Raw genomic sequence first — 18,411 nt, 5'->3', positions numbered from 1 at the left:
CCTGCCTCTGCCTCCTGAGTGCTGGAGGCGTGTGCCGCCCCCACCACCCACAGCATCAAGCAAATCTTAACCTTACGTTAGGAGCAAATTAGTCAAGTACTTATCTTAGTTTGCATATTATTAGTTTGAATATTAGTTCGTATAAAATACTTTAGGAGTTTGTAAATGTAAGACCTAGCTATAACTTTGTTTTAATAGAATGTAATCAAATTTGAAAAATCAATCATAATAGTAAATGACACATCATTAACTATAACCGATCAGTAAACAGGTAAATAAGGGCGTAGAGAAGCGTTCCTCTCTGGCCGTGAGTGTGTGTGCACACCGTAAGTGAGGGAGCTGGAATGGGTACTTCCTAGGAGTGAGTTCCCAGTCAGCGGGAGCCCTCACTCGCTCACTAGTAGTAGGGAAATAAAGGCTTCCCGGCTTCCCTCTTAACTCTGTGTCCTGCCCACACACCTGCTTCTGCTGTGGTTTTCGGAGCTCTCTGTACCCAGGGCTGAGGGTTTGGAAGATGAGTTGGGAAGGGAACTGGATAGTAGCTTTGCAGATGGGCCTTACAAAGCATGCCGCTGATCTGAACCAGTTCAGGTCCTGTTGGCGCAGTCTTACTTCTGGGCTTCATTCCCGACCACTTTCTGAAAAACTGAAATGTTAGGTTTGCAAATGCATTTAACTAGCCAGGTGTGCTGGCTCGTGCCTGTAGTTCAGACGTTGGGGAAACCGCGTTCCTGGACTATAGGGAGAGCTATCTCAGAAAACAAAACATTTAAAAAAGTTTTTAATGCTTTTTAAAAAATAATGCGTAAGAAAATTAAAGAGTGGTGTTATCCAGATGCATTATGGGTAAAGATGCTTACTACTAGGGCACCTGGAGACCTGGGTTTGACCCTAGAGCCCATGTATAGGTAAAGGAGAAAACCGACTCAGCAAAGTGATCCACTGACGTCTACATGCACAGCACAGCGTTTTCCCCATCCCCAGCCTCAATAATGGTTTATAGAAGTTGTTCTGATTATATGGGCGTTTTGCTTGCATGTATGTCTGCATTGTACATATGCCTGGTGTCCACAGAGGCCAGGAAACGGTGTTGGGTCCCTGGGACCAGAGTGCATCTGTAGATGGCTTGTGAGCCACCATGTGGGCTTTGAGAATTAAGTCTCCATGCTGTAGAAGAGCGGCCAGTGTTCTTAACTGCTGAGCCATGTCTCCACGCTCAGTGGTAAATGTCTTCAAAAGGCAGAAGAGCGGGCTGGAGAGGCCGGTCCGTGATTAGGGTTCTGGTTAGTTACTTCTCCAGAGACTGGTACTGGGATTCCAGACACCCACACTGTGACTCCAGCTCCAGGGAATCTGAGTCGTGGCCTCCATGGGTACCCGGATTCATGTGGCAGACGCTCATCCTAACACACCCAAAATAAAAGTAATGAATCTTAAAACTAGCAAGAGAACCATAGAAGTAAGAAAACTTAGCCCGCTTGTTACTGAAATAAACATTACCAGTGTTACATCAGTGCTTGTTTTGTGCCATGCACTGTTTAAGACATCGTATATTTCAGTGAACAAAGCAGAAAACAATGTCCCTGTCCTCTGGATTTGTGTTTTAGGAAGGAGCTTAGCGTTGCCTGGTAATGGTCACTGTTTATTCCTTGCGTTTCTCTTACTCTTTTTTTTTTTTTTTTTTTTTTTTTTTTTTGGTTCTTTTTTTCGGAGCTGGGGACCGAACCCAGGGCCTTGCGCTTCCTAGGTAAGCGCTCTACTACTGAGCTAAATCCCCAGCCCCTCTCTTACTCTTTTTATAGCGCCAGTTTGCTGCGGTGATGGAGAGTAGACCTGAGTCTGCTCTGCTAGAACTGAGTGCAGGTATCTGGCTGCAGAAAGAGCATTCTGTCAGTGCGTTCGCTCAGTGGGATTGGCTGTGTGCATACGAGACATTCCGTCTCTACTAGTGGTTCTGTTCTCTAGGCAGTGTTGTGTTGTTGATGTTGCCATGAAGTTGGCAAGAGGAAAAGATGTCACTTCAAATACTTGTGTGTCTGTGTAACATACTGTTGAAGAAAAATGTAGCTTTTTTTAAAAAAGAAATTTGAAAGAAAATTGGAATTTTAGTTATTCAAAATAAAAGTTTTCAAGAAGGTGGCACCTTAAATTCATAACATAGAGTTATGTATTTACCTTAAATTCATAACATAGAGTTATGTATTTACTCCTCATCTGATGGGTTTTAAAATAAAAAAATATGGTACCCAATATTAAAAACTAGAGATAGCATCTTAGAATTACAGGTTTAGGACAGGTATGGTGACGTGATCCTTTAATCCCAACACTTGGGAGGTAGGCGAAAGCAGATGTCTGTGAGTTCTTAGCCAGTCTGGTCCACAGAGTGAGTTCCAGGGCAGTCAGGGCTCTTATACAGAGAAACTCTGTCTCAAACTAACAAACAAAAAACGAGCAGACAATTGCAGGCTTCGTATTTATTTTTAAAATTGTTATGATTGCACTTATTTATTTATTTATTTATGTGTGGTCTAAGAACAACTTCTGGAAAAATTACTTTTCGTCTTCTACTGTATGGGTTCCAGCAATGAAACTCAGAAGTTAAAATTGGCAGAAAGTGACTTTATCTGTTGAGCTATTTCACCAGTTAGTATTTTTTTGTGATTGGCGGGAAACTTTTGAAAATACATTATTTTGTTACTGTGCTGTAAAGAAAACTGTCAACTAGAGATTAATGAAAGAAATTAGGGTAAATTGAAAAGACAGAATACATGTCAAAGTTAGTGATAAAAATGAATAAATAGGCCAGGGCATGGTGGATAAAGTTTGGAGTTTGCATTAGAAAATATACATCTTAGGTTCATTTCTCTTGCTGCTAGAAAATACCCTGGCCAGCCACTTAGGGAAAAGGGTTCTTTTAGCTCACAGTTGCAGGTTACTGTCCATCATTGCTGGAAAGTCAAGGCAGCAGGAGCTTGAAGCAGCTGCTCACATCCTAGTCGAGCAGAGAGAATAAGTGCATGCATGATTATGCTCAGCTTGCTTTCTCCGGTCTAGTTCCGCATTCCTTGCCTAGGGAATAGTGCCGCCAACAGGGGGTAGGTCTTCACCCTTTAGTTAATATAATTAAGAGTTCTAGGACTGTGTCCAAAGGCCAGTTTGATTGAGATAGGTCTTCATTGAGATTCTCTTCCTCAGTGATTATAGATTGTTTCAAGTTGACAACTAGAGCTAAACATTCATTATTCTTATTTGATACTGTTTTAGATATCGTCAGATTCTGGAAAAAGCCATTCAGTTATCTGGGACAGAACAACTAGAAGCATTGAAAGCTTTTGTGGAAGCGAGTGAGTAGAATGGAGGCGCCACGCTTGCTTTGTGTGACTGAGTTCTCTAAAGTGCTGTCTCCTGTCTCACAGCAGTCAGTGTTAAATGTGCTGCGAGATGGACTTAGTCCAGACTTCGAACCACTTACGGTTGGGTTATTTTTCAATTGAATTGTCTTCAAAATCGAAATCTTAATTAAGGTTTTGTATAGATGCTTTGTGCTTTCCCTTTACACAAAAATAAAGAACAAAAGGGAAAGTGTGAAATTTTCAAGGAATGTTCTCCGATCTTTTCTTAGAAAAGCTACTGTATTTTTTCTGCTTTGCTGTTGGAGATATGAAATCAGTAAAATCCAGCATAAAGAAACTAATTATGTAACATATGAGAAGAGTACATTGACTGTATTAAGTGGTAATTTTAAGTAAAATTTAATTGCTTAATGGAAACTTACAGATTATTGATGTTTCCTGTTTTCACTTTCTGACCAGTGGTGAACGAGAACGTCAGCCTTGTGATCTCACGGCAACTGCTAACAGATTTCTGCACACACCTCCCCAACCTGCCAGACAGCACAGCCAAGGAGGTCTACCATTTCACCTTGGAGAAGGTCCAGCCTCGGGTCATCTCCTTTGAGGAGCAGGTAAAGTCGAGAGCCCTAGACTTTAATGTTGTTCTCTTCTAGTCTCATGAGTCGGGCTGCGAGCTCCTGAGTCCTAGTAATATTTTTTTCAGAAACGTTCTCATATAATATATTTTTATTATATGTTTTGGCCTCTATCACTTCCTCTTAGACATTCACCATCCACTCAAAACACTGGGAGGCAGAGGCAGGTGGATCTCTGAGTTTGTGGCAGCTTGGTCTATAGAGAAAGTTCCAGGACAGCCAGGCCTATACAGAGAAACTCTATCTTGAATAACTAAAAAAACAACAAACAAAAACCAGAAGCAAGCAAACACACACACACACACACACACACACACACACACACACACACACACTCCCCACAAAACCACAGAAACAAAAGTAAAAAAAACAAGCAAAACACCAATAAGATAAAAAGTGTCCAAACAGCAAAATAAAACACAAAGTCCACAGAAACATTGAGTTGGGTGTGGGGCCTGCTGCCCTGGAGTGGCTCATAGACCCAGAAAGACTGATTTTCCCTTTGCCACAAGGTATCAGTTGTAAACAGCTTCTTGGTTAGGTGTAGGACCCCATGTCTATTCCTGTTTCCCTGCTGTCTATTCCTGGGGCCCTGTCTGGCTTGAACCTGTGCAGGCTGCCTTGGTCTGTGAGTTCATATGGTCACCAGTCCTGTTACGGTAAAACAGTGGTACTGAGCTTAAGATAACACATTATTTTTATGATTTTAAGTTATTAACTCCTTAAAGGATATAATTGTTCAGTTTCATATTTTTTATGAAACTGAATCAAGCAGCATTGACAATGTAAAATCAAGTGAGTGTTAGTTCTAGCTGGAGGGTTGGTGAGGTTTTCTGTTCATTTTACTTGTGTATACAAGCATGTCCCACTGTGTGCAGATGGAGGTCAGGGGACAACTCTGGGGAATTCCTTCTCTTCTCCCATCTCTGTGAACTCTGCGAGCAAACTCCGGTGTAGGCTTTTGTAGCATTGCGCCTTGAGCAGTCTCTAGCCCTAGTAAGATTGTTAAAATTAAAAACTTAGGAAAACTCCAACATCAAGTATGTATGTAGCAACACAAAAACAAATTTAATCCTGAAAAACATGTTGCCAGAACATACAGTGTGGGAACGTGTTGTTTCAGTTTTCTGTTTTCATATTCTGTGAATACAAACTCGAGAGAAGTAAACATGGGTGACCATACACAGACCTGCTGTAGTGTGTCGGACGAGAGCACTGTTGCGCTGACATGTGTGTCTGTCCTTCTAGGTGGCTTCCATACGACAGCGTCTTGCATCTATTTATGAGAAGGAAGAAGACTGGAGAAACGCAGCCCAAGTGTTGGTGGGGATTCCTCTGGAGACAGGACAAAAGTACAGCAAACACTGCACTTGATGGACTTGGATGAGTGTCACCAACAGGTTTCCTCAAATCCTAACAGAGAGATGCAGATAATTATAGTGCACTAGATGGTAGTAAGTGCTTCTCAAAGACTGACGTAGTTGTCCGAGGACAGACATCTCTTAGAAGGGGTGTTGTTAAGACAAAGGTCTTAAGGTGCCAGTGCATTTGTAGCGTTTTCTGAGGAGGAGTAGGGAGAGTGAGCACCAGAAGAGACAGAATGAAATCAGCCCTAAGGATTGGGGCCCTGGGCTCTTGAAGCCATTGTAAGGTCTCAGTTCAAAGAGAAATGAGAAAGCCAGACAAGGTGGTACATTGTCTTTAATCCCAGCACTCAGGACGCAGAGGCAGGCAGATTTCTGTGAGTTTGAGGCCAGCCTGGTCTACACAGAGTAACAGGCTAGCCAGTGCTATCTAGTTTAGATAGTGGTAGTGAGCAGAGTGTATTCATCTGGAGGAAGTAGAACAGTCTGGGCTACAAGTAGACATTTGGGAGTCCTGCCTACCTGACTAGATTGACCCCTTTCCAGGAGAGGAGGGGAGGAAGGGGAAATGCGGGAGGGAGGGGAAGAGGTGGGGTGCTGAGGCCTGGGGCATTGTAGTCTTAGGTAAATGGTAAAGGCCGTGCTGTAGCAGGTGGAGAGGAGGATTGCCCATTGAGTAAGTTCACTAGAACCGGGCGTGCTCCTCCCGAGAACCCATGGGACGGAAAGAGCAGGGGTCAGACCCAGCCGTGCTGATGAGGAGTGGGCTAAGCTAGTGATTAGTGTTCATCAGGTGTGGGGCAGGGTGATTTGACGAGGGCTTTTGTGGTACAGCCAGTGAGAGCTGAAGCCTCATTGGAAAGAGAGAATGGAGACAGCTCTTGGGAGTTTTCAAAAAACCAAAAAAAAGCACCATATAGAGACAGTAATTAGTGTAGGTTAGAAAGCACAATGAAAGTTAGATGGTTTTATCTTATAACCCATTGGAGAGCAAAAATAGATGCTGGCTGTAGTGCTGGTTGCCTTTAGTCCCAGCACTCAGAAGGCAGAGGCAGGCAGATCTCGGAGTTCTAGGCTAGTCTGGTCTTCAGAGTGAGCTCCAGGACAGCCAGCCAGAGTGACACAGGAAAGAAGAACAAGACAAAACACTGATATTGAGATACTGGTAAAGGATTCTCATGGGAGTGTATGAACAGACAGGGATGCAGTAGTGGTGTGCGCCATTTTAGACTGACGTAGTCCTTTGTCTAGGGCTGTCCTGTGTGTAAGGTCAGCAGCCTGGTTCTTTCTCAGGACAACAGCACTGCTGTGTCTTGTAACAGTCAGAAATGCCAGTTGTTCCCAGTGGGCAGCTTGTCCCAGCAATGTGAAGGGCGACTAGAGCACAGGACAGCTGTGCGTCAGTGACAGTGGAGCTGGTGCATGTTCTCCTTGTGGCTTTGCTCAGTGAGGGCAAACAGAGCCAGCACAGCAGTGACAGGGCTGGGCTGTGAGACTGAGAGGACGCAGGAGTGTACCTGTGGCTGAGGGGGAATTCCTTAAAAAATTAGTCATTTCATTTTAAAGTAATGAAAGGATTCCCTGACAAAAACTAGAAAAATTAAAGAAACTTAGCATGATGGAGCAGTTCATATGAGTTTGAGGTGTGCATGGGAAACAAGCTGCTAATACTAAGTGGCCCAAGCAAACATGAATTCATAGGGCGTTTTCCATGACCCGCCCCTCCCCCACAAAGATCAGACGCGTAAAGACTTATCTCACAGTGGGAGCAGGTGAATTCTAAGGTTTTTTATTTGTTTTGTTTGTTTTTTGTTTTTCCTTGCCACAAGGCTTTACTGCTGTGGCTGTCAGAAAAGAGTTCTTTTCTTTGAGGATTAATTAATCTTTGGAATTATAGAGGCCTCCAGTTCTTCACTTCTGGAGTAAAATGTTACCAGTGGACGGGGGAAGACATTGAAAACTGCCTGTAATCCACCACAACCCTGCAGTCTCTCCTGCCACAGCCCTGAACTCTCTCACCACAACCCTGCAGTCTCTCCCACCACAGCCCTGCAGTCTCTCCCGCCACAGCCCTGAACTCTCTCACCACAACCCCGCAGTCTCTCCCGCCACAGCCCTGAACTCTCTCACCACAGCCCTGCAGTCTCTTACCACAGTCCTGCACTCTCACTACAACCCTAATTGAGATTATATTTTGTTTGTGTAAAAACGCATTTTACTTGGAGGGCAGAAATACATTTTAATGATATTTAATATACTATTGTATTTCATATCGTATGTTTTTGACATAGAGTCTCACTACCTGCCTGGCCTGGAACTTGGTATATAGACAAGGCTGGCCTCACACTCACAGAGATCTGCCTGCCTCTGCCTGCAGGGTGCTGGTATGACAGGTGTGTGTCACCATGCCTAGCCATAGCCCACTTTGTCACGTGAAAGAAAATAAATGTTGTCTGTAAGCAGCTAGTAAGGACCATGGCTGTATACTTGTTACCTCTTTACCTCTTTACACACCATAGCATCACTCCTGTACAGTAATAAGTTACCTCCTTGATAAGTACATGGGCACATTCCTTGTTGTGTCTAGTAGGATCTGATATCTAGAAGTAAAGTGTAGCGGATTGAAAGCACGCACATTTGGGCTGGAGGGATGGCTCAGAGGTTAAGATCACTGACTGCTCTTCCAGAGGTCCCGAGTTCAATTCCCAGCAACCACATGGTGGCTCACAACCATCTGTAATGGTGTCTGATGCCCTCTTCTGGTGTGTCTGAAGACAGCTACAGTGCACTCATATACATAAAAATAAATAAAATAAAAATAAATAAATCAATCTTTTTTAGAAAAGCACACACATTTAAAGAATTGAGACACACCTGGAGAGTTAGTTGCCAGATTGTTCTGCAGGCTGAGCCTGGATGCAGTTCCGCCGTAGGGTCCGACACGCATGAGACTTGGCACTTGTGTCTATCTAATTGTCTGCTTGCCTGTCCTAGACAGTACAACGTAGACTATAAGCTGGAGACCTACCTGAAGATCGCGAGGCTATACTTGGAGGATGACGACCCTGTCCAGGCTGAGGCTTACATAAACCGAGCTTCCTTACTTCAGAATGAATCCACAAACGAACAGTTACAGATACACTATAAGGTAACAAGTGACCTAATTTGGAATTATCTTTGTATTGATGAATTATATAGCAAGATGTTTCAACACACGTGATGAATGTTTATATATTTCAGAAACTCTCTTCGTCTCTCTGACCCTGCAGTTTTCCCTCCGTAGGTTTGCTATGCACGTGTCCTTGACTACAGAAGGAAGTTCATTGAAGCCGCCCAAAGGTACAATGAGCTCTCTTACAAGACAATAGTGCACGAAAGTGAGAGACTGGAGGCCTTGAAGCACGCACTGCACTGCACCATCCTAGCGTCGGCAGGTGAGCGCGGGATGGAGGCTTCGGATGGACGATTGGCTTTGCTAACTCAGCCAGGGCCTCTTCTGCTTGGGCTGTCTTAGTACAATTAAAGGAAGCTTAGACGTGGAACAAAGCCAGGGATAAAATGATTCATTTTAAAGACTTAAGTGAATATATCAGCTTGTTACCCACACATTAAGAATAGTTAAAAGACCTAGTAAGCGCAAGGCCCTGGGTTCGGTCCCCAGCTCCGAAGGGAAAAAAAAAAAAAAAAAAGAATAGTTAAAAGAGTTTATTTTTAAATATTCACACAGAAAGAGAAAATGATTCTTAAATGACAACTACAGAGGAGAAAACAAAGTTTACAGTCTTGAGACTGGATCAGTAAAATGACTCACCCTGGAGAGGGGTTTGCTGCGGACAGGGGCTTGCGGCCAAGCCAGATGGGCTCAGTTTGACCCCCAGGCCCCACGTGGTGGAAGGCGAGCCGTGATTCCTGGAAGCTGTGTCTCCCCTCCACAGGTGTGTCACAGCACGGGTGACTCTCACGTACACAAGATAAACAAGCATTCTACCATCTTTAGATCTCACGGGTTTTTTTAAGCCTTTAAGCTTCACTTTCAGACTAGCATTTATTCTTTTCCTCAATACACATCAAGTTTTTACTAAATTGTAGCAGAAAACACAGAGCAGCTTTTACATAGAAAAGACCGTTGTGAAGGAGTTAATCCTGAACCATGGCTTTTCTAAGTCGTTCTGAAGTCCTCCAAGACCTGTAGTCACTGAGAGCTGGAGACATGTTTAGTACCCACACTTAACACCCCTCCCCTTCACTCTCTCTGTGTTTTTGTTTCGTTTGGTTTTTTGGCACAGGGTCTTTTTATTTAGTTCTGGCTGTCCTGGAGCTCCATTTATGGCTCAGGCTGGCCTCCAGTTTCCCGAGGTCTGTGTGCCTCCAGTTTCCCGAGGTCTGTGTGCCTCCAGTGCTGGGATTGAGCTCAAACGGCTCCTCACGTTCTCTCGTAACTAAGTCTCAGCTCTCGTTTCACCTTAGTGCGGCATACGGATTCACTTTGGTTTCCTGTGGTTTTCCTTTGTCATCCAGGCGTATCAACCTGTGGGCCATAAACCGTGTGCAGCCAGGGTAGCTATCACTGATGTCCAACAGGAAGTTACAAGCACTCCTAAAATAAGAGGGCTTTTGTTTGCTTGTTTGTTTGATTGTTTTGAGTTTTTCGTAGCTCAACTAAATGGCTCTCCAGCGTGAACTTTGTAGTTGATAAGATTATTTCAGTGTAAGGTTGGACACACCTGTATGCACAGGGTCATTACCGGGATGGGTTTATGGGTAGGTCAAACTCCTAGGTCCAACGATATGTATTTTAATATTTAGATGGTGCACTCTGTGCTGTAATGTAACAGCACTCCAAACAAAGATGTTCTTATGTAGACCATGGTGACTGTGAACCCAGAGGTTCTCTGCCAGCCTCTGCCTCCCGCACCGTTGTGCTTTTTGATGCTCACATCTTCCCAATATGACTGGATGTGGTCCCATTAGTGTTTCAGTATTTCTCTATGTTCTAACATAAAAACATAATTTTCCTGTGCATTAGGAATATGTTAGGTTCACAGCACTGGAAAACAAAACAAAAAAATAAATGCTAAAAATGATGTCTTAAGGTCTATTTTATAAATATTCTTATTCCTTTAATAGAATACTATCTTAGGATTTTTTAAAAAGTCTTTATGTGTTTTGTTTGTTTGTATGAGTGTTTTTGTGTGCTTGGTGCCCTGTACAGAGGCCGGAAGAGAATGTCTGATCTCCTGGCATGGAGTAAACAGACTTTTGTTAACTCCATGTAGGTGCCGAGACTGTAGTCAGGGTACACTGGAAGAGCAGCTCTCAGGCACTGGCTCATCTCTCCAGCCCCTTAGGATTTCTGTTGCCAGGATAAAACCACAGCCAAAAGCACCTTGAGGAGAAAAGCGTGTGCTTTGCTTATATAGCCGAGCTCCCAGTCCTTTGAGAAAAGCTCAGGACTAAGCCTAGAGAGCAGGAGCTAAAGCAGAGGCTGTGGAGGAAAGCTCAGGACTAAGCCTAGAGAGCAGGAGCTAAAGCAGAGGCTGTGGAGGAAAGCTTCCTACTCATTTGCTTCCATGACTTACTCAGCTTGCTCTCTCACAGCATCCAGAACCACCAGCCCAGGGGTGGCGCTCCCCACCGTGAGCTCGGCTCTCCTATAGTAGTTATATCAAGAAAAATGCCACTCCCAACCCCTCACCCCGGACTTGCTCACAGGTCAGTCTAGTGAGGAAAAATCATTTTCTCAGTTGAGGTTTCTGCGTCCTAAGTGACTCTAGCCATATCAAGTTTGCAGAAAACCAGCCAGGACAAATACCAAGATTTAGACACTAGATGTTCCCACAGCTACTAGGTGACAGAAGAAAGGGGCTCTTGACAGCATTGTTTCCACTCATTTGGTATTAGTCACCAGTTGTTTACAGGCTCCAAAGTGTGCACACTGAGACAACATCATTTGTTAGCAGAGAAGTCTCTGTTTTTGTTTTCTGTTTCTGAGACACAATCTTTGTGCTCAGCCTTGCTGCCCGCAGCTTGTAGTTCAGGCTGGCTTCAGCCTTCCTGGTTCTGGAATTACAGAAGGGTATTCCATGCTGGGCATATATATTTTTTATTAACTAAATAATGTATGAGTAATAAATATGTAAGAAGAACATATAAGTCACCTGGGCTTAGAACCTTCTGGACCACTTTGATCTCTGCCTTGGTCCCTTATGTGAATATTCAGTTATTCTCTCGTATCTGTTTATTTGTTAGTGAGTATATCTAGTGATTTAAATTTCTTCTGAACTAACCTAAACTCAGTTTTTTCATCATTTCCAGATATGTGCAGACTAAGTAGCAAAATGAGTTACCCAATTCTTGTCTCCCGGTGAGGGTGGTCTCTTAGTGCTCCGCCTCTCTGTAGGCCAGCTTTTGACCCGTAAGCAAGTGTTCCTGTGTGGGCTACTCAGGGGCTCCTTCTCCATAGTTTTGTGTCCTCTATTGGTGAATTTGCTCTTAAAATGGTTGGGCTTCTGGATGCTCTCTACTGCCCTGTGTGTGTGTGTGTGTGTGTGTGTGTGTGTGTCTGTGTGTGTGTGTGTGTGTGTGTAGGTATAGGTATAGGTATAGGTATAGGTGTTGGTGGGAACTAGGGGTAGACAAAATCTTTCTGGGTAGTCTTGGCTGACCTGTGGCCCACTGTCCTCCCTTACAGGCTGCATCACTATGCCCTCTAGTGTTGATAAGTATAGACTAAGGTGGAGGTTTTGTGTGAGAGAGCAGTATCCTGTAAGCTTTATTTTGGCAGAATTGCATTGTTAGCTGTGAGTTCAAAGCTAATGAATTAACTATATATGATAAGTAAGGGTCTATGGGGACTGGAGAGATGGCTCAGTGGTTGAGAACATTGACTGCTCTTCCAGAGGTCCTGAGTTCAAATCCCAGCAACCATATGGTGGCTCACAACCATCTGTAATGGGATCTGCTGCCCTCTTCTGGTGTGTCTAAAGACAGCTACAGTGTACTTATATATAATAAATAATAAATCTTTTTTAAAAAATGTAAGGGTCTAAACAGAAACACATGAAAGAAAGTTGCAGATCAATTTAGGTTGACAAAAAATTAACTAGGGACTTAGAAGGACCTAGTTCTGTGTCTCCAATAGAAGCAGCTGCTTAGCATTGACTGTGTGGTACAGTGACTTTCTGGAACATACTACATATCATACTACATATATATTAAAGGGGATTGTCTGTATTTTAGTAGGCAAAGATAGGATCGTAGAGTGTGATTCTTTTTGTCATTAAAGAAACACTTAGAACATTTGACCCTCTGTTTCCCTAGGACAGCAGCGCTCTCGGATGCTGGCTACCCTTTTTAAGGATGAAAGGTGCCAGCAACTGGCTGCTTATGGGATCCTGGAGAAAATGTACCTAGACAGGATCATCAGAGGGAACCAGCTTCAAGAATTTGCTGCAATGCTGATGCCTCACCAAAAAGCAACCACAGCTGATGGTAATGGCCACATCTTGCATGTGTGTAGCAGGGAATATTTAGGGTAGATTAGTAGAGAGTATGTTACAGTAGTGTTTCCAAGCAGTACTTCCTGATAATAAAAAGAGGACTGTTACCGATGATGAATATTAGACACCAGCGTGGGTTTGTGGTATAATCTGAAATAATCCCTATTGGAAAGCGTTTTATGAAATAACACTTCTTCTTTAAAAAAATCTTGTTTGTCTGTTTAAAACTCGTGAAAAAAATTACAGAGTGTATGTATGTGGGGCACCTGGATTTTAAATAGCTAAAGCTTGGTAAGTGACACTCATAGCAGACTGTGAGGACATAATTGTCCATTCTTGATTAAGAGTAAAACTTAGCTCAGTAGCTTGCCCAAGGTTCCCTGGGGTCAAATGCTGCAAATGAGGATGAGTTTCCGTGGGGAGTGTGGTGGGTGGGTAGGAAGGGGAGCATCCTCACTGAAGCAGGGTGAGGATGAGGGTGAGGGGAAGGAGAGGCAGAAAGGGGATGACATTTGAAATGTAAATACGTAAAATATCCAAGAAAAAAAAAAAAGAATAGGTTTTCTTTCCTATGTTTGCTTAAATCAGAATGTCTTTGCTAGGAAAAAAAAAGTGTTTTTAACATTTTCTTATTCATAATAGAGGTTATTTTATGTATGTTTGTCTAAGATGTTTTAAAGTACCATATTAACATGGCCATGATACTAAATGTAGAGCTGTGACCATCTTGAACCATGCACAGCATGGGTGTCAGCACGGGTGTCAGCTAGGCTTACTCCCTGGGTTCACCATCGCCCTGTCCAAGGAGAAATTAGTCGTGAGGACTCATTTGTCTTCACTAGGCTACCTGAAAGGTGACAGTTTACTCAATCTTAGATTATTATTTATTTATTTTTATGTCCATTGGTGATTTGACTGCATGCATGTCTGTGTGAGGGTGTCAGATCCCCTAGAACAGGAGTTAGACAGTTGTGAGCTGCTGTGTGGGTGCTGGGAATTGAACCCTGGTCCTCTGGAAGAAGAGCCAGTGCTCTTAACCACTGAACCATCTCTCCAGTCCCTCAGTCTTAGTTTTAAGGATTCTATTGTTATTCCTGTGTATAAGTGTGTGTCAGTATGTGTCGGGAACATGGAGGTGTCTTGGGAGGCCAGAAGAAATGGGTCAATGTTATGAGCTCCGCTGAGTCACTCAGTGTGGCTGCTGGGAACCAACTCAGGTCTTCCACAAGAGCAGCCCGTGCTTGCAACATGCAGAGTTTATCTCTAAGCTAAGATTTTATTTTTCATAGAATTTTCTTAAGCACCTCAGGAAAATTTTCTTTATGGTTGTAGATTATTTCTGGTTCTTCTGAGCAATTAGTTTTATCTTAAACACATTCTGAATTGATAAATTGATTTTTATTTTGCTTGACTTATAGAAAAATTAAATTCATAGGCCAACCATGAGTAGTGTGCATGGGCTTTAATCAAAGTTGATCCTCCTGTTTTGTTTTGTTTTAACTTTTGAATTTTTAATTCTCTGTGTAGTCTAAGCAGTCATGATTTGAAAAAAGTGATATACAAATTAGTTAAAAGCTAGGTAGAAAGTTTACAGAATTAGTATCTTCAGTTTGACTTTGAGCTTTTTAGCCACGAGAAAAGTCGGCTCCATGGGTTCTCTGAAGAGAGTGACTTCAGTGACAGGATGCCTGTCTGCTGCCTTCAGCTGAGCCAGCCCTGAGCTGACAGGCTTTTTTTTTAGATCACAATCTCATTTCTTTTAAAACAGTCATTTATTGTATGCGTATGAGTACACGGTCCCTGTCTTGAGACACACCAGAGGAGGGCGTGAGAGCCCATTACAGATGGCTCTCGTCAGTAAGAATGTGTACTGTTCTCCCAAGCCCCGGGGTGGTTTCAGCTCCCACATCTCATGGCGTGTGATTCTGCCACAGAGGGGACATGATGCTCTGCATGTACCCACCTCAGCCCACCAGGAATACACGTAATCAAAATGAAACCAACCTTAAAGACTGGTGAGGCTTCCTGTGGCTGCATGATGGTTGTGCTGCTGTTGCTGGTAAGTTTGTGTTCGACGCAGAGAAAGAAAAGTTAATGAGTTTGTCAGCCAGGAGCAGAGCCCAGTGCAGTCCATCCGTCCTTAGCCATTGCTCACCAGCTACTCATTGTGTGCCTTCCTCCCTGACATAGTTCCTCACAGGAGCGGCTGAAGTCAGGAGGGATTGTGGCTCACAGTGTGAGAGAGAACACAGACACCATGGTGTGCAGGGCATGAGGGCAGCTGTGTGAGGTGGCAGGACGCAGAGCAGTGCAGGTGCTCCCTGGCTTTCTCCGTTTCAGTCTAGGACCCCAACCCAGGGAATGGCATGCCCACATTCACGATAGCCCATCGCTCTTAAACTAAACCTGTCTGGGAACACCTTCACAGACACTGCCAGAGGTGTGTTTCCATGGTGACTGACTACTGGAGATTAGCTATCACACTAATACTATATTTTGTATGTAAAGTATAATTGTAACTATACCCCGATATATTCGTGCTCACCTTTAATCTGAGCACTTGGAAGGCAGAAGCAAGCAGATCTTAGTTTGAAGCTATCCTTCGGAGTGAGTTCCAGGACAGCCAGGGCAACACAGAGAAACCCTGTCTGGAAACAACAACAACAACAATAATATAATATCAAATGTGAGTTTTAGTAAGTGTTGGTTAGAGGTATAAAAGCTGATTATTACATGTCTAGAAATAAAAATAAAGGTATTTCTTTTTACAGTATAAAACTAGTTTCAAGGGGCTGGAGAGATGGCTCAGTGGTTAAGAGCATTGACTGCTCTTCCAGAGGTCCTGAGTTCAAATCCCAGCAACCACATGGTGGCTCAGGACCATCTGTAATGGAATTCAATGCCCTCTTCTGGTGTGTCTGAAGTAGCAACAGTCTACTCATATACATAAAAGAGAATAATAAATCTTTAAAAAAATTAGTTTCAAACATTTAATGAGTTTGTTTATGTTTATTTAAGGTTCCAGCATCTTGGACAGAGCTGTTATTGAGCATAATTTGTTGTCAGCAAGCAAATTATATAACAACATCACCTTTGAGGAACTCGGAGCTCTGTTAGAGATCCCTGCAGCTAAGGTACTTTTCTTAATTCAATACTTTATAACAGGGAAATTGAAACCCCACACTATTGAAGTAATAGAAAGATACATACGTGATAATGTTCGTTAGCACAAGTGGGAGGAGACTGGTTGTTAAATACTGTTGTCATGAAACTTAGAGGTTTTAGCTTTTTAAAATGTATTTGATGACAGTTACTTAGACTGGAGATCTTACAGAAGTACACGTTCCACTCTTTCCTAAGCATGTCTTTGTGCAGTGTCTTAAAGACACTGAAGTACAAGTTCCTGGGCTGTTAGGCGGTGCTGTACCCGTTCCTCTGCCCTAGACTGACTCAGAGGTTGAATGCTAATCTCTCTGACCCCAAGACGTCCTGCTGTACTTTCCCAGTGTGGTTTCATTGAAGGAGTTGTTGGCCTTCCGGGGAATCTTACTTGGCATTTTTGGATTTGGTTGGTCATACACAAATTCCAGCACAGTACCAATTGTATTCACACTGTTATCTCTTTATTAAAGCCATGTAGTTTATCTGTTTATGAAGTTTTAAGGTAGGATTTCCCTTGTTGTTCTTTGAGACAGGATCTCATGCAGCCTAGACTGGCCTCACACTCAGTAGGAGGCTGAAGCCAAGGACGGCCTTATACTCGGGTCTTCCTGCCTCTGCCTCCCAACTGCTGAGATGACGGGTGTGTGCGCACCGGGCTTAATCTAGGATTCACTAACAGTTTTGTTGCATGTACACGTTTAGTAAAGAAAGTGGATTGATTTGGGACCTGAGACTGCAGTTGCCATTGAAAAGATATTTTCTTAGCCAAGCATGGTAGCTCACGCCTGTAATCTCAGCACTGTAGGGACTGGGGAAGGAAGATGGCCACAGAGCAAGAGAAATGAACCAGAAGAAGCTTTTTTCTTAGGGTTGGTGCTTTACCGCCTGTGGAGACTAAGGGCCGTGACTGTGTTGTCACTAGTAGACAGTCGGTCAGTGGGAGGGCTGTGGTGTTGACTGTGAAGATGTCAGACGGCCCAGCGAGGAGCCGGAGACAGCTCGGCGGTTATGAGTGTTGGCTTTTCTCGCATAGGACCAGGGTGTGACTCCCAGCACCCACACAGTGGCTGAGAAGCATCTGTAACTCCAGCACCAGGGGATCCAGTGCCTCTCCTGGCCTCCGTCAGAAGAAAGAGCAGAAAGAAAAACAAATTTTTGTTTTTCCCCAGACTCTTAAGACAATTTATTATTATTTTAAGTTTTTTATTATTCCTTTATGTGTATGGATTTCTTAAAGCTTTATTATTTATATGTATGTGTGTGTGTCCATGTGAGTATGTATCTGTGTGTGTTTATGTGTGCCCAAGGAAGCCAGAAGAGGACTTCAGCTCTCCTAGGGTTAGAATTATAGTCAGTTGTGAGCCACCTGTGTGGATGCAGGGAACTGAACTCAGATCCTCTGCAGAAGTGAACACACTCGCCCACTGAGCCAGTCTAGCCCCATGTGTGGGGTGCTTTGCCTGCCTGTGTGTCTGTGCATCACATGTGTGCCTGGTGCCTGTGGAAGCCAAAAGAGGGGGTTGGATTCCCCTGGGACTGGAGTTATGGACAGTGGTGAGCTGCTGTGTGGGAATGAAGCCCCAGTTCTCTTACTCACTAAGCTTGCTGTAGCACATTGCAGGGAATCGGTGGGCAATGGCAGGAGCAGAGCTGTGTGCCTGCAGTTTTACAGTTGGTTTGTTTTAAAGAATTGGATCCTAGTGATCCTTTGAGGCTGGCTTTGTAGCTCGGGCAAGTGTCGGCTTAGGCTCTGGAGTAAATGCCCAGGATCACATAAACTGTGCTAATGCTACACTCCTGTAATTCTGGCACTTGGGTAGCAGAGGCAGGAGGATCAGAAGTTCACAGTCATCCTGAGCTATGTAGGGAACTTGAGGTCGGCCAAGGACACATGACACTCTTCATCAAAATAAAATAAAATGAAATTTTAAGCAGAGGAGAAATCGGTTAAAATAAAAAGCTAGATTCTTGTGTCTGGCATGTCTATGACCTTAGCACGAGGGGGGTGGGTGCAAGACATTCATGTTCCTTAACAAGTGACAGGCGGGCACAGCAGCGACAGGGCCTCTGTGGACAATCTTTCAGATCCTGAGAACGTTTTGTTTTTGTTTTTAATAGGCAGAAAAGATAGCATCTCAGATGATAACAGAAGGACGCATGAACGGATTTATTGACCAGATCGATGGGATAGTTCATTTTGAAAGTAAGCACTTTTATGCATTCTCATCAAGTGAAATGGTGATGAACTGTTGAGTTACTTCTTTAGGCCCAGAATTATATTACTCATGAGCATATGTCCAAAGGAAATAATTTCAAATAATCTTAAAAGGCTATATTTATGAATATTTTTAAGGGGTTGGGGATTTAGTTCAGTGGTAGAGCGCTTGCAAGTGCAAGG

At 43.4% G+C, this 18,411-nt stretch overlaps 1 protein-coding gene across 7 annotated transcripts in view; it reads left to right on the top strand.

Moving 5' to 3' along the window:
* The window catches only part of Cops4 (COP9 signalosome subunit 4), a 30,280-nt gene that overhangs the window by 8,030 nt on the left and 3,839 nt on the right, over positions 1–18,411 (top strand). Inside the window, 8 exon segments of one of the 7 annotated variants that reach the window (NM_001004275.1) lie at positions 3,265–3,344; positions 3,813–3,964; positions 5,237–5,340; positions 8,347–8,500; positions 8,636–8,786; positions 12,673–12,843; positions 15,870–15,985; positions 18,132–18,216. In NM_001004275.1, the coding sequence (NP_001004275.1) occupies positions 3,265–3,344; positions 3,813–3,964; positions 5,237–5,340; positions 8,347–8,500; positions 8,636–8,786; positions 12,673–12,843; positions 15,870–15,985; positions 18,132–18,216 (1,013 nt within the window). 7 annotated transcript variants of the gene reach the window in all.

The sequence above is a fragment of the Rattus norvegicus genome, chromosome 14, assembly GCF_021556685.1.
Source record: "Rattus norvegicus strain SHRSP/BbbUtx chromosome 14, alternate assembly SHRSP_T2T, whole genome shotgun sequence".
NCBI classification, from domain to species: Eukaryota; Metazoa; Chordata; class Mammalia; order Rodentia; family Muridae; genus Rattus; species Rattus norvegicus.
Note: the sequence above shows the minus strand (reverse complement) of the source record. Positions and strands in the feature narration are given on the sequence as shown.